This window comes from Suncus etruscus, chromosome 5, assembly GCF_024139225.1.
Source record: "Suncus etruscus isolate mSunEtr1 chromosome 5, mSunEtr1.pri.cur, whole genome shotgun sequence".
Lineage (NCBI taxonomy): Eukaryota > Metazoa > Chordata > Mammalia > Eulipotyphla > Soricidae > Suncus > Suncus etruscus.
Window position 1 is genome coordinate 40533974 of NC_064852.1, and position 17445 is coordinate 40551418.

A 17445-nucleotide genomic window follows, 5' to 3' on the forward strand; every position below is an offset into this window, starting at 1 on the left:
AAAAGAGACCTAAGACTATTGAGATCAAGAAAGAGGAAAATACAATGATAGGATGGAGAACTAGGCAGAATGGCTAGAAAAACTGTGAAGGCCTAGATCAAAGGATTATTACCTGCCTGAGGGTAGGATTTGGGAATGGGAAAGCAGAATTTCAGGAAAGAAAATGTACTTTAAAATGAATAATTAATATACTTAATGCTTTTTCACATTAGAAAATGTTACATGTGAAATCTCTCCCCAAGGTAGAGACATACACCCTACTTTGAAAGTTGACATCCTTTATACTGAAAAAAGGAATCCTTATAAACTATTAATGGGAATATAATTGGTCCATTCTCCATGGAAAACAGCATGGAGAGTCTCTCAAATGTTAAATATAGATTCAAAATTAGACGTGAGTGGTGGGCATTATAAGTTGATTTGTTTAGAAGAGATATAAAATAGTTCCCTGAAAAAGCACCCATCAGAGTCAACTTAAATCAGGGGTCTCAAACTCACAGACTGCAGGCAGTTTGCAGCCCTCCGTACAACATTTTGTGGCCCGTGACCAGCCTTCAAATATCGCAGTATTCGTGATTATTCGCTTACCGAATAATCACAATAAAAATCACATTAGTAAGAAAAAATTGCATTAAACATTTGGATACCCCGAGCAGTTCCGTTTGGGGTATGAAAATGTTTAATGATATATTTTGCGATTTTTTTCTTAATAATGCGATTTTTTATTGCAAATATTTGGTAAACGAATAATCGCGAATACTTTGCACCTAGCGCAGACATCATTTCCGCTGCTACTGCCCACTGTCCCTTGCATTATCGGAGGCCTAAGGGAGAGAAGGGAGAGAAGTTTATGACAGGATTAGATTTTATCATACCTTCATCATGACTTCATCAAAGCCTGCAGTGAAGAGAAAGATTGATGACAAGCACAGACAATTCAGGAAAAGTGGGAGATGCAATATTTCTTTGTTAAGCACAGGGGCATCCCCACATGTCTTATTTGCTCAGAGAAAGTTGCAGTGCACAAGGAATACAACTTGAAACACCATTATTCAAATAAACATGCTGAAAAATGTGCAAAATATCAAGGAAATGAGAGAGCCAAGCGGGTTGCCAGTCTTAAGGCAACAAGATTTCTTCAAGAAAGCAACCAAAGATATGTTGCATTAGTCGAAGCTAGTTACATGGTTAGTGAGATGATTGCTAAGGCAGGAAAACCATTCACAGAAGGAGAGTTTGTTAAAAAAAATTGCATGTTACAGGCTGCAAGTATTATCTGTCCGGAAAAGAAAGGTCAGTTTAGAAAATCAGCCTTTCTGCCAACACTGTGACAGAGCACATTTCTGACATATCAAGTGACATTCATCATCAACTGTGTGAGAAAGCCAAATGTTTTGATGCATACTCAGTTACTCTTGACGAGGGCACAGATATAACAGACACTGTGCAGCTCACAATTTATGTCCGTGGTGTTGACTGCAATTTTGAATTGACAGAGGAGCTACTCACAATGATTCCAATGCATGGCCAGACCACCGCTAATGAGATATTTCGGCATTGGTGTGATGCCATTGAGAATGCAGGTTTGCCATGGAAGAGGTTTGTTGGAATAATAACTGATGGAGCGCCATCGATGACAGGAAGAAAAAATGGACTGGTGGCACTTGTTTCAAAAAAACTTGAAGAGGAGGGTGTAGAGAAGGCCATTGGTCTTCACTGCATTGTCCATTAGCAGGCCCTTTGCCGTAAATGCCTGCCGTGTGACTATGTGATGTGTGTTGTTGTGAAATGCATCAACCAAATCAGATCCAGGGGCTTAAAGCAGAGGAGGTTCCGTGCTATTTTAGAGGAAATGGAGTCAGAATATGGAGATGTGCTCTATATTATCAAGGTACCAACATTGGCTCAGCAGGGGAAATGTCCTGAAAAGATTTTTTGAGTTGAGAGAGGAAGTGAAAGCCTTCATGGAGAAGGATGGGAATACTGTTTCTGTGTTGAGTGATCACAAATGGCTCATGGACTTAGCTTTTCTTGTTGACATCACACATAAGCTGAATGTACTAAAAAAGATATTACAAGATGTTAAAAAGCTTATCAGTGCTGCCTATGACAACGGGAAAGCATTCTCCACAAATCTTGTGGTTTGGAAATCCCAGCTCTCTCAGACAAACCTTTGCCATTTCCCAGCATGCAAGGAACTTGTGGATGCAAGCATACCATTCATTGGTGAGAAATATGTTGATGCTATTTTTAAGCTAGAGAAGGAATTTGATCACAGATTTGCAGACTTGAAAAAGCACAGAGCCACTTTCCAAGTTTTTGTGGAGCCCTTTTCCTTTGATGTGCAAGATGCCCCTCCTGTGCTTCAAATGGAGCTCATTGACCTGCAATGAAACTCTGATCTCAAGGCCAACTTCAGGGAGATTAGTGGAAAAGCACACATACCTGGGCAATTCTTGAGAGAATTGCCCCCCAGCTTCCCTGAGCTTTCCTGAATGTTTAAGCGTACCATGTGCCTTTTTGGGAGCACATATTTGTGTGAAAAGTTTTCTCCACATTGAATTTCAAGAAGTCAAGGTACAGGTCTAGACTTAATTTTGATTATCTTCAAGCCATACTGAGGGTCTCAACTGCTTCCTCTCTAAAGCCAAATGTGGTTCAGATTTGTGAGAAGAAGAAGCGCTGTCAAGTCTCTGGCAGCAAGAAATAGGCAAAAGATGCCATGTTCAGAAGAACTGTTCATGATCTTCACTCAATGTTCTATTCATGTTCAGAAGAAATAATTAAAACTGTGGATAATGACGTTTGAGGACTTTTTTTTGTGAAATCCCTTATGCGGCCCTGCGTCACCCTGACTTTGCCTCTGCGGCCCCCAGGTAAATTGAGTTTGAGACCCCTGACTTAAATGGTATCCTTAAGAAGTATGAAACTGGAACCGGGGCCGGCGAGGTGCCACTAGAGATAGGTGTCTGCCTCACAAGCACTAGCCAAGGAAGGACTGCTGTTCGATCCCCCGGGGTCCCATATGGTCCCCCCAATCCAGGGGCAATTTTTGAGCACTTAGCCAGGAGTAACTCCTGAGTATCAAACAGGTGTTGCCTGAAAAAAAAGGAAGTATAAAATCATACTATTAAAAACATGGTTCTGAAAACCAATATTATGCCAATAATAATAAAAAAAAAAAACAAGAGCCAGAGTAATAGCACAGCAGTAAAGCATTTGCCTTGCATGCGGCTGACCTGTGACAGACTGACATTTGATCCCACACATCCCATGTGATCCCCCAACCCTCCCAGGAGTGATTTGTGAGTGCAGAGACTGGAATAACCACTTAGCACTACTGGGTGTGCCCCCCCAAAAGTAAATGAAACAAAAATAAAAAAATAATAAAAAATTGCAATACCAGAATCTCTGACGTACCTCCAGTTTAAACTTTTTAATGTTACTTTTTTATAGACAAGTAAGTTAAGGCTAATTTACTAAATTACTGGTAAACTAATTTACAGAGCTAGAATAGCTCAGCTACTTGTTCTAGATGTTCTTTTCCTATAGTGCTCTATTCTGACATTGACCTCATTCAAGAAGGTATTACAGAAAAGCCTGAGAGTATAAAACAGGAAGGATTTACACCATAGCTCTTGGAGTTGGAATTTTGCCTGGTAAGAAAGGGTATGCATGTTGCTTTGAGGGGAAGAAGAGGGGTTTTAAGCAATAAATATTTATTTATTTAAGATATGGTAGTAAGTAAGAAGTAAGATAAGAAAAGTAAAAGTAAGACATGGTAGTAAATATAAATACAATGATATATTTAGATAATGGTTAAGAGAACAGAGGGCATGAGAGACTAGAGTGATGCAGACCTTTGAAAAGTTCACTTAGTTCAAAGGAAATTTACATTTATCCCACTCTAAGTCTATAAAACACATTCCTATTATTGTTATAATATATGATTCTCTTGGATGGTTTGGGTTTAGTAGTTGAGTGAACTGAATATCAAACTTTATTAGTGTGGGAGACCAAATGGAATCCTTTGTAGAATTATGGTCTCGGGATAAGGGATGAGGCAAAAAGTAATAGAATAAGAGCAAGTCTTGGGAATGTTTGCCCTAGAATGTTTTTTCAGAATTAAAATTTAACTCACATTTTCAAAGGGCTTAATATTTTACATAACTCTCTGGAAATCTAACTGACATTGTCATGATCATATATGATGTTCCCTATAAGCTGGCCACTTTTAACTAGATCTTTACTTTTTATTGCATTGATCAATATAACCAATCTCCTATCTTTCATTTTGCATTTAATATATTACTGGAAAAGTTAAAGATAATTTTTGCCCAGGTATGATTTACTTAGTATTCATTTCTTCAGATCTTATCACCTCTATTGTTTATCAGCAAATTATTTAACTTAAGTCTTGATGTCTTTGCAAAGAGGACTATAATTTTACCTAGGGAGAGTATTGTTATGATATGAGATAAAATATCAGGTGTCTGGTACAAAGAATTCAGTATATTGAACTTTTATTTTGTTGATGCTTTAAAATAATCTATCATATATATAAATATATTTTGCATTTTTATTGCACATAAGAGTTACTTTTCATTTCATTTCATGAGGACAATAAATTGTCTTCACTTAAGATAACATATTTTAGATCTAGCATAAATAAATTAAATTTATTATCCTAATCATATTGTGTATTACATTTATATATATGTTGATTTTCAAATTTTCTACTTTTGTCCATTCCTTACTTTCATGCCTTTAAATCTATGAATCATTCTTTTAAATGTTCTCATTTAAAACTCTTAAGAGAAATGGGAAAAATGTTCGTTGATTTGGCTCTTTATAATAAATTTTGGGATATGGCATGTAAACTATGCCAACCAACAAGCTGAAAATTAAAGTAGAACTAAATCAAAGTAAAAAGTTTCTGCATGGTAAAAGACACAATCAAAAGCCACAGAAAGGAGGAAACATTTGTTAACTGTATATTTGATAAAATTAATATTCAAAATATGTGAAGAACTCAACTCTATAGCAGGAGAAAATTCTTATAATAGATAAAAATGGGCAAAGAAACTGAAAGGATTCTTTTTCAAATAACATATACAAATGGCCACAGGTACATGAAAAGATTTTTAATATCACTAAGCAAATTAAAACCATAATGATACTACCTCACTACTGTTAAAATTGTACACACACACACACACACACACACATAAAACAATACACCCCAAGCATTTATAAATGCTGTGAAGATAAGGGTAAAAGGAATCCTGTGCACTGTTATTTTTCATGGGATTATAAACTGTTAAGTTCACTATGGTTAATTAAGAAGATTTTAGTAAAATTAAAAAAAATGGAGCTATCCAATGATATAGCAATTCTATTTCTAGGAATATAGAGAAAGCACACTATTTCAATTAGATACATGTCTCCTCATGTTCATAACCAGAAGACTTGTTTTTGGTTTTAGGTCACATTGGATGACACTCAGGGGTTACTCCTGGCTTAGGGGACCATATTGGACACCGGGATCCAACCCAGGTCCATCCTGGGTTGGCTGCATGTAAGACAACTGCCCTACCTCTGTGCTATCACTCTGGCCTTAACCACAATACTTAACAATACTAAAAAATACTTAACAATAACTCCTTTATGGAAACAACTTAAATGTCCAATAATGGTTAACAAATAAAGATGTGATATATGTATATGTATATATAGTAATAGTAATAGTCTCACAAAAATGAGATTTAACTATTTGTGACAATATTTGTAGATAATGAGAGTATTTAAGTGAAACTATAATCCTGAGTGAAATAACTCATAGGGAGAGAGATAGACACAAAAGAATCTCACTCATCTATGGACTTTAAGAAAAATAAAAGACAATATAGTAATAATACCCAGAGACATTAGAGATGAGGGCTGGAAAGACCAGCCCCTGGTATGAAGCTTACCATAAATAGTAGTGAGTGTAGTTAAAAGAAATAACTATACTAACAACTATCATGACAATGATAATGAGAGAGCACAAGCTTCTTTATGGATATGGTAGGATTATAATATGCCTCAGATAAACTATAGTAATTGTGGCAATATAGTATGCATGGAAATGATTCAGAGTAAACCCTAAAAGTTCACATCACAAGGAAAAATATTCATACAACAATGCTGCATAGTCATCATATCTCAATAAAACCATAGGGGGGAAACTTTGGAGCTTCACATTTGATCTCATTCTGATATGACATGCTTCCCCTGATACTCCTCTGTAAGTTATTTCTTTGCTACTCTGTCCATTTATTTATTTAGTATGAATTTTAAAACTTTATTATTGATGTAAAACTAATTTTAATAATATATACAATAATATTCTATATTCACTGAACTGTTGTTAAATAAACTATTTTAATTATTGTAGTTTCAGTGAGAACACTTATGCTTTCCTATCAGGAGCATGTACTCATTTGAATATTCCTTATTTTTCTCATTACGTTTGTTATTTTCTTCAGCAAAGCACTGGGAGATGAAATACTTCAGATTTTTGGAGCCCTGACTTTCCCAACAACATTATAATGAAAATGCTTTACTCCATTTTCAAGAATCACATAAAAATGACTGTCTACGAAGACTCTACCACAAATCCATGCTTCTTAAAGGGTCAATATTTTCAGTTACATGTTGGGATGTTAATACTTGATTAATTATCTAAAATAATTAGGTAACTGATAAGGTTAAATACAGTATTTATGAAATTATGTGATTTTTTTTGGAGGGGTCATGCACAGTGGTGCTCAGGAATCACTCCTGGACCATATGGGGTGCCAAGGATTGAACCTGGGTCAGCCAGATGTTAGGCAAACTTGCCCTACCAACTATGCTATCACTATGGTCCCTTAAGAAATTATTTGAAAATATTATAATATAAACAAGAGTATGGCTTATAGAAACAAAACTATAAAAACATTTGTTTCCCAGTCACAATAGGATTTCATATGGAAAGAACCAAAGTCCTTCACTATCTACAATAAGGTGCTAAATCACAATGGAGGCTTAGTAACTAATTTTATTATGGGAAAAGTTGAAGGTGATAAAATTAAAAAGAAAATACAAGGAGAATGAATAGAAAATGGTATAGTCCAGAGAAATAAGTTTACTTGATTTTACTATCATGCTCTTTTCATTATATATTAGGTTATTTTATAACTCAACATTGATCTATGCTTTAATAGTCTTACATCTGTTGGTAGCTTTATATCTCTTTATTCAAAAATTTACATATTCACATTTTGCACAGTAAGTTATTTGTGTTTGCAGAATCTTGCTTTCTAATATTTATTTCCTTCTTAGTATAGTTACTCTGCTGAAAATAAAATTGTAGCTGAGGTTTGAGTGAAAGGAAAGATGGGAGGAGAGAAATGTTATATAATTATCCAACATTTGACTCCAGAGCTAAGGATCAGTAATATGCTAAGATCACAGTAATAATCATTGTCATGCTAGATACTAACCAGAAGTTTTCCACATACTGTTCTTAACCCCAAATTAAAGGTGAACCAGAAAGACTTCTGTCTGCCAAGACTGTAGTTCAGGTTTTACTTCTCTTGCAATTTTTTGGCTTTACTAAAGTCTGAATTTAACTCTTTTTGCCACTTTATCTACAACAGGAAAAGAACCCTTATAAAACTAAAGCTTTAGTTATTCATAGAAAAAGAATATTTTGTTTAGATGATCATTTGTGAGAAATTACTAAGTACACAACCACATTCCATTGAATTACTGCCTAAAGAGTTTGCTTTGAAACACACACACACACACACACACACACACACACGCACGCACGCATGCACACCGACATCTCAGGAGACCTATATGTGACCTTGTCATGAAAATGGGCAAAAATCATTGCTGCATTGACAGATTTCTAGTCTTTTCAGTTCATCTAAAAGCTGTTTTATGTCTTTTGTTTTTATTTTGGGGTCCCATCAGGCCATACTCAGGACTTACTCATGGCTCTCCATTCAGGGTGGGGTTCAGAGGACCCTACTGGATACTGAAGATCAAATTTGGTTGGTCATGTGCAAGGCAAGCACCTTAGCTGTTGTATTATTTCTCTAGTCCCTGAGAAAAATTTAATGAAGGGAAATGAACTTTCAATATGGGGTATTGAAAATAAGAGTAAACACTTTAAGTCAGCAACATTACTGTCTTTTTGCATTGGAAATGAAGATTCACATCAAACATATGAAAATTCAGGTGTTCTTTTCAGTTTGTTTATTTTGACTTATGGACCACACCTAGTTGGCTCCCTGGTCAGGCATTGCTCCTATTGGGTAATCATGCAGTGCCAGTGATCACCTGGGACTTCCACATGCAAAGCATGTGTTTGAGCTCTTTCAACAGCTTCCTTGACCCATTAAATAAAATCTGTACCAATAGTTTAGAAAGCTCATTTCCCTAAATTATATGAATGTGCTGAAATTTTTATTATAACTCACTAACATGACTAGGGTAGGTAAATTTCTTAATCTTATTCTTACTTCTATTTCCTACCTTTTTCAGTCTACAGATATATTTGCTGAAGTATAACTTAGGAAGTCACAGAGCCTCGACAAATGTCAATTCCCACATATTATTTTTAAAATCTATTTTGATCCTCTTTAGATAGGATAACTTTACAACAGAATTTGGAAATACAAAAACATATTGGAAAGTAGTCAATAGTTAATAAAGTTGCTCTATATTTTTTGTCCATAATTGGTGGTGCTCAAGGCTGACTCATAGCTCTGTGCTCAGAAATCACTCCTGATAGAGACCAGGGAATGATATGGGGTGCTAAGGACTGAACCTGAGTCTGTTCTGCATGCAAGAACTGCATACAAGACATTCTCCCTACCCACAGTTGCTTCAGTCCCCGTTTTATATTTTCTTTTTTTGTTTTTTGTTTTTTGGGCCACACCCGGCAGTGCTCAGGGGTTACTCCTGGCTGTCTGCTCAGAAATAGCTCCTGGCAGGCACGGGGGACCATATGGGACACCGGGATTCGAACCAACCACCTTTGGTCCTGGATCGGCTGCTTGCAAGGCAAACGCTGCTGTGCTATCTCTCCGGGCCCCGGTTTTATATTTTCAAATAAACATTGGAGAGGCTAAATAGATTGAGATAAAGCATCACAATGGCAGTGCTTAGGGTATGTCATGCATATTTTTCAAGAGGTATGAAACGGTATCCTTAAAACATATTAGTTGCGTAAACTATTATTCCAATTAAACTAACAAAACAGTGATGGGAGGTACTGAGGCTCAGGTCCCAGGCATACATACTTTTGGGAAGAAGTTGACTAAAGTTTTCCACTACAGACTGCCTCTGACTGAAATTTAACCATCTGTTGTTTCATCATATTAATGTTTATAAATGTGTATATATGTATGTATATCTCCCTCCCCACATCTCAAATTAACTTTTGTTTATTAAAAAATTATGGAGATTGCTTGCTCTGTATTGGGTCTTGATTTCTCTTTCAATGAAATGGGGTAATAATAATTATAGACTATTAGAATGAGCAAGAGCATTACTTGACAAATAGATAGACAGATGATAGAATTACTTGACAAAGGACCAGGTAAGAAACAAACATATATTAATAGCTGTGAGAATAACTGTTCTTGCTGATATACCACAGTATACATATCAGTAGCATGATATAATATGGAACTTCGATAAGCTAACTAGACTTAGAAGAGACTATGAGAAAAGGAAGAATTGTGTTTCTTTTTCTGCTAGATGATGAACTGGGGGAAAATTATATTTAAACTCTAAGAAAAAGTTGATATGAAACAAGACGATTGAAAAGTAAATGAGTTCTATTTACTTGAATTAATTAATTTAATTACTCACAGCCTCATAGGCTTTTCCATCTGAGAAAAAAATCTAGATAGTAATATTGAACTATTGTAAAGAATTAATATTTGTTAATAGCTTAGAACAATGCTCAGGATAAAGTGAATGACAGGATTGACTTTAAGTCAGGGGTCTTAAACTCGTGGCCCACGGGCCATTTGTGGCCCTCCATACAATATTTTGGGACTCGCGGCTGGCCTTCAAATATCGCAGTATTTGCAAGTATTCGCTTACTAAATAATCACAATAAATATCGCATTAGTAAGAAAAAAATCGCATTAAACTTTTGCATACTCTGAGCAGTTCCATTTGGGGTATGCAAATGTTTAATGAGATTTTTGTGACTTTTTTCTTACTAATGCGATTTTTTATTGCGAATATTCGGTAAGTGAATAACCGCGAATACTTTGTGCCTAACGCAGACGTCATTTCCGCTGCTCCTGCCCGCTGTCCCTTGCATTATCGGAGGCCTAAGAGAGAGAAGGGAGAGAAGTTCATGACAGGATTAGATTTTGTCATACCTTCATCATGACTTCATCAAAGCTTGCAGTGGAGAGAAAGATTGATGATGAGCACAGACAATTTCAGGAAAAGTGGGAGACGCAGTATTTATTTGTTGAGCACAGGGGCATCCCCACATGTCTTATTTGCTCAGAGAAAGTTGCAGTGCACAAGGAATACAACTTGAAATGCCATTATTCAACTAAACATGCTGAGGAATGTGCAAAATATCAAGGAAATGAGAGAGCCAAGCGGGTTGCCAGTCTTAAAGCATGTCTAATGAGGCAACAAGATTTCTTCAAGAAAGCAACCAAAGAGATGTTGCATTAGTCAAAGCTAGTTACATGGTTAGTGAGACGATTGCTAAAGCAGGGAAACCATTCACAGAAGGAGAGTTTATTGAAAAATGTATGTTATAGGCTGCAAGTATTATCTGTCCGGAAAAGAAAGGTCAGTTTAGCAAAATCAGCCTTTCTGCCAACACTGTGGCAGAGTGCATTTCTGACATGTCAAGTGACATTTATCATCAACTGTGTGAGAAAGCCAAATGTTATGATGCATACTCAGTTGCTCTTGACGAGGGCATAGATATAACAGACACTGCACAGCTCACAATTTATGTCCGTGGTGTTGATTGCAATTTTGAATTGACAGAGGAGCTGCTCACAATAATTCCAATGCATGGCCAGACCACCGCTAATGAGATATTTCGGCATTGGTGTGATGTCATTGAGAATGCAGGTTTGCCATGGAAGAGGTTTGTTGGAATAATAACCGATGGAGTGCCATCGATGACAGGAAGGAAAAATGAACTGGTGGCACTTGTTCAAAAAATCTTGAAGAGGAGAGTGTAGAGAAGGCCATTGGTCTTCACTGCATTGTCTCTCAGCAGGCTTTTGCAGTAAATGCCTGCCATGTGACAATGTGATGTGTGTTGTTGTGATGCATCAACCAAATCAGATCCAGGGGCTTAAAGCACAGGAGGTTCCATGCTTTTTTAGAGGAAATAGAGTCAGAATATGGAGATGTGCTCTATTTCATCGAGGCCCATTGGCTCAGCAGGGGAAATGTCCTGAAAATATTTTTTGAGTTGAGAGAAGAAGTGAAATCCTTCATGGAGAAGGATGAGAATGCCGGGCAGCTTATCAGTGCTGCCTATGACAACAGGAGAGCATTCTCCACAAATCTTGTGGTATGGAAATCCCAGCTTTCTCAGACAAACCTTTGCCATTTCCCAGCATGCAAGGAACTTGTGGATGCAGGCATACCATTCATTGGTGAGAAGTATGTTGATGCTATTTTTAAGCTAGAGAAGAAATTTGATCACAGATTTTCAGACTTGAAAAAGCATAGAGCCACTTTCCAAATTTTTGTGGACCCCTTTTCCTTTGATGTGCAAGATGCCCCTCCTTTGCTTCAAATGGAGCTCATTGACCTGCAATGCAACTCTGACCTCAAAGCCAAGTTCAGGAGATTAGTGGAAAATCAGATATGCATGGGCAATTCTTTAGAGAATTGCCCCTCCCCCCCTTGCTTCCCTGAGCTTTCCTGAATGTTTAAGCGCACCATGTGCCTTTTTGGGAGCACATATTTGTGTGAAAAGTTTTCTCCACATTGAATTTCAAGAAGTCAAGGTACAGGTCTAGACTTAATGATGATCATCTTCAAGCCATAGTGAGGGTCTCAACTGCTTCCTCTCTATAGCCAAATGTGGTTCAGATTTGTGAGAAGAAGCACTATCAAGTCTCTGTCAGCAAGGAATAGGCAAAAGATGCCATGTTCAGGAGAACTGTTCATGATCTTCACTCAATGTTCTATTCATGTTCAGAAGAAATAATTAAAACTGTTAATAATGACATTTGAGGACTTTTTTTTTGTGTGTGTGTGAAATCCCTTATGCGGCCCTGCCTCACCCTGACTTTGCCTCTGCGGCCCCCAGGTAAATTGAGTTTGAGACCCCTGCTTTAAGTTGTACCAAAAGTTCTGCTAAGTAAACTTTTAAAGTCAGGCTTGCAGCCTAATGAGGACCCAACCAGGTTCCACAAGTAAAATGAAGCACTGTTGCCCTAAAGAGTCAATTGATATGTAAAATAACAAGATGGATCAGAGTTATGTCATAAAGGAGTCTCATTTGAACTGGATAATATGATGCCTTTCCTATTGCTTTTTCCTAATATCATCCGATTATTTCACAAATTAATTCTATATATCATTATATAGAATTATTATATAATACATTATAATATATATATATATATATATACACACACACACACCAAGGCCCAGCTCTCTGAAGGTAGTGACCAAGTATTGCTCTCTGTGGATTTCCTCTCTCATAAAAGTGAAGCAAGTGACTAATAATAGTGAATCTAAAATTACTGAACATTCAGTACCTGGACCCATAATTGCTTTCCATCCTCTTCCAACTCTCCATACTACTCTAAATCGCTCAATGTTAAAGCATGGGATGAGAGACTACCATGGTGGTAGTTTCACTGTCTTTGTCATTTGAATAAAATCCTAGTTTTCTTTGTAGCTTTGGCCCAAAATTACCCAAAAAGGAAACTGTCTAAGAATACCTCTACTTATGGATTTCTTAGAGCTAGTTCTCTGAATTCATCCACAAATATCTCAAAGCTGTCACAATTCAAACTGAATCTTCTAATTTAGCCTATGAGTTGATATTTGCTTCCTTCTCTATAGCTACCCATCTACCAAATAATTTCCTTGAATAGTCCTTTCACTAATCTTTCAGCCACTAATTGACTTGTGAAATACCCCTTCAAACTCACTGCAATTCTGCCTCCATATTATTTTAAGATAAGGTTTCCTTAAATACAAGTTTCATCCAATTTTATCCCTGTGCAACAACTACTCTTTATTCTTATTTCACCTAATCTACTTTGGTTGTCAAGATCTTCCATCTGCTCACCCCACCAGACCTATATAAAGTAGATATTACTTATAATTTTTTTGCAGTTTTCCCATTTTACTTAGTTGAGTACCCTCACCATACTAAACAGTGAAATTTACTAAACAGTAAATTAAATACCCTCATCCTTTTGCTATTCAATATTTATCTCTTCAATATTCTGCTTCAAGTCACATGTGTCTATATTAATTTTATTTGCAGGGATGGGAGCTAAGCCACACTATTCTTAGATTTGTGCTCAAAAGTAACCCTTTATGGTACTATTCATGTGTGAGACAAGTATCTTACCTCCTGTTTTATCTCCTTGGCCCACATTTATCAGTATTAATAAAAAAATGTAATTATCTGTTTTCTGGGTTTATACACAAGCATTTCCTTCTCAACAAAGCTATTAATTGCTTAAAGGATTTAACATTGTTTCTCCTCTTTGTCCAACAAATATTCATTTTATCCTGACAATGTAGTAGGCACTGTACAAGACTTTGGGTTGAATGATAAAATAAACATACATTCTAGCATTACAGCACTTACATTTTAGTAAGAGTGAAATGAAAGCGATTATGTGTGAATGAGAGCAAAAACGAATTATATTGGAAACACAGGTAAGCATTATGATGTCAAAGAACTGAAGGTGTTCTAACCAAGATAAGTACAAATTGAAAGAAATGATTTGGAGTAAAGATAAAGGATCAGATAACAACAAATGGTCAGGTGGTTAAAACTTAAGAAGCCTGATTGATGCCTTTCCTAGAGGAAATGGAAAAAAAACCTTGGAGTTTTACATGCTATGGGCAGAAGCAGAATCATATTAGTTGAAGCTACTGGGGTGTACTACAATGTAGGAATAAGGAAGTACTGTAATTTGTAAAGGAAAATATACTAAACTGGTCCCTAAATGATCTGGTGGCAGAGATAATTTTTGAATCTTATTATCTACATACATATTTGGTGTTTAAAAATGTTGACATCTAAAGCATAAAGAATATTTAAATGCTGAGGAAAAGGGTCATATTACTGATCCAAACAAGACAGTGTGAGAAGGTAGGGTAAAAGAAAAGATAGTATTTTTAGGGAGATTAGGAGTTATGAGACATTCAGGATGAGTTCAGTTTTGGATTTTCCTGTTTCTTTTTTTTTCCCCTTCAAATTCAATCAAAAAGGCAAGAATGAATGGCAACTATAATCTGGACTGTGCCCCTTATTACAAGTTTGATGCCAGGCTGCTTTACACAGGCCACCTAACAGATGGTAATGTATTTTAGCCATCACCAATGTGAGTAGGATTCAAACCAGTGACCCGGAGGTGAGAGGTTGTATATCCAATTACAGATTTCCACTTTCCTTAAGTGTTAAGATGCCTTAAGCAATATATTTTATTTACATCAAGATGCATCGTATAAACTATATTTGATAAAAGAGATGACTTCACGTTCTCAACTTAAATCAAAGAATGCTTACTTAAGTATTTTTTTAATTGAATCAGACTTTAATGCCATCGTATAATCTTTCGGTTAACAGTGCTCATCTTGATTATTCTAACAAAGGAAACCTGGAAATTAATACTTAAATTGTGGAGCTTATGTCATCCGCCAAAACACACATTAGAAAATTCCAAAATGATACCTGGGACATCTGAGAAGGTTTCTCCAAGAACAGATACATGGAAGTTGAGTTGCAGGTCCTTCAGTTGCATGAGTACCTTAAAAAATCTCTCAGGATCTTTATCATGTTCCCTGAAAATAAAAACCAAAATAAAGCCCGTGAAACCTTAGGATATGTGTTAGAAAGTGTATTTTACTGCTCATTGTATTAGTTCCTTTCATACCTTATTATTAGAAAGGGAAGTGTCTGAATTCCCTTATAATCAATATTGAAGCATCAGTATTGAGCATTTTTCATGAATATAACTTCTTTTTCATAGATCAAACCCCACTGAGGTCTCAGGGAGCTATAGTCTTTTATTATAAGGTAAATCAATCATATTTTAAACATGTTTCAGTTAGACTTTAGGAAATCTAATTCATTTTCTTTTCCTCTAGAATGTTTAATTTTCCTCTTAACCCAGGTCTTTAACCAAAGGAAGAATAGATTTTTAAGAACAATTTTCTGCTGTTGATAACATTATCAAAGATGCATCTCATTTCTATAAGTTTGAATACCTTCCTATCACATTTACTGGTTCCCTTTGTACCCAAAAGGAACACACAATTTAGGGAATAAGATCATAGACTCACTAGCTAATCTTTAATTTTAAATAGTTGGATAGGCCTGAATCTATATCTTCTGAGTATTAACATATGGTGAACATGGTCATCATATAAGAATGGCAATAATGAATTTTTAATTTAGTGGAGGCTTTAAAATATTTTTGTTTGTTTAACTTGTCAGTCTTTTTTTTGAAATGACAAAAGAGGAGGCTAAAGACACTAAAATAAAAAAAAATTCACCAATTCAAAAATCCACATTAAAATGGAGTGAGTTATTTTTTACAATCTAAGGTGTGAATATTTCAGTATTTCTTGCACTGAATTACACTGTTTTAAATTATCTTACTTCAGACAGATGTGGACCAGATGTCTTCAAAATATTTGTTTTTTATTTATAATTTATAATTTTAGCTTATTTTTATATTGCAGAGAAATAGTTATATATCAGCAATTGAATTTCTCATTTACTAGCTAATTATGTAAAATAAATCTGTAAATTGATCAAACTGCTATACGAAATATGAAAATTACATCATTCAGGAAATATCATGAAAAATGACATCTGCAACCCTAAATGTGTTAATTCACAATTCAGTCAATATTTTCAGTACCAAGAATTAAAACAAATGCATCTTCTGATTAACATTTTTTACAGCATTTAAAATCTTATGAAATGGTAAGATAGAATTAGAGTTCTGTAACAATTTATTTTAAGCTCTCTATCTCTCAGTTTGATTTATTTCAAATAATAAAGAATGTAATGGCAAATGTTCATCGCTTTTTGAGATGATGTGCATTATACATGTACCACTGGGAAGTTTTTGGATAGTACTCATATACTACTGCTGTGGGCAAGAACAAAGACACAAAACAGTTTGAAAGTAAAGAATACACCATATGCTATCTTTAACCATATCAATCAAATAGCTGCCACCTAATCTATAATATGTTCTTTTAGTCTGATTCTCTTGAAAATACTTAGATGAAAAGAATGGAAACAATAACATAATATATCTTAAGGAAGGAGTAACACTATAGGGAAATCTAGCCACTCAGTCCTCTAGATTTTTCATTTTTGAGCTCCAAAATTTTGGCTATGGTTCCTCAAGTGAATATCTATACTAAATAATTTCTTCTATTTTTTTCTTTTGTTTGGTTTTGTATGAAAGTAAAAAAAAAGTACATGTGGTTTGGGGTTGGAAGGCTGCTTAATTGAGGAAAGATATAGTTCTTAAATGAATTCAAAAGCTTTATTTTCCAAGTGGCTGACTTTATGCACCTATATTTTCTTATGCACCTATATGTTTCTTTATAAAATAAATGCATTAAAATCTTCCTAGATTGTCTCAGTATTTTATAAAATATATACCAAATAGCTGCCATCTAATATGTTGGTCAAAAGCTATCATATTTAGTAGTCACTTTACATAAGGACCCAGAAATTTGTATGAATACGTTTTGTTTGAACTGTAACATATAGGTAAAATTAAGGTAAGATTTTCCCCCCAAAATTATTCTTTAAAAGAAGAAGAATTTTATACTAAATTCTTTATAAGCTTGTTCATAATGCCACACATTTAGTCACTTTATTGTGAATAGAATGCTGTTTGCAAGTTGTATTAACTGAAGACAATATGAACAGATGCTAATTTGGGATGGTATTAACAGTCATTCACTTGCACTGGTGAAAATAGAAGCAAAGGATTTTAATCCTGAGTTAGCAATTATTTTATGAGACATGACCTAACATTTCAAAGCACTGAAAGTTATTGAAAACAATATATTAAAGTTATCACTAGAGAATGCAATAGTATAAGTGGTTCCTAGAGATCATGAGAAATAGTGGGCTTTTAAAAACTGCAAAAAGATTTCCAACGATGCTATCATAAA

The 17445-nt window shown here is 35.3% G+C and overlaps 1 protein-coding gene across 1 annotated transcript in view; it reads right to left on the reverse strand.

The window, feature by feature from the left end:
- Positions 1-17445, reverse strand: part of GTDC1 (glycosyltransferase like domain containing 1) — a 325354-nt gene that overhangs the window by 15040 nt on the left and 292869 nt on the right. Inside the window, exon 6 of the mRNA XM_049773569.1 lies at positions 14972-15081. Coding sequence (XP_049629526.1) covers positions 14972-15081 — 110 coding nt within the window. The remainder of the gene's footprint in view (positions 1-14971; positions 15082-17445) is intronic.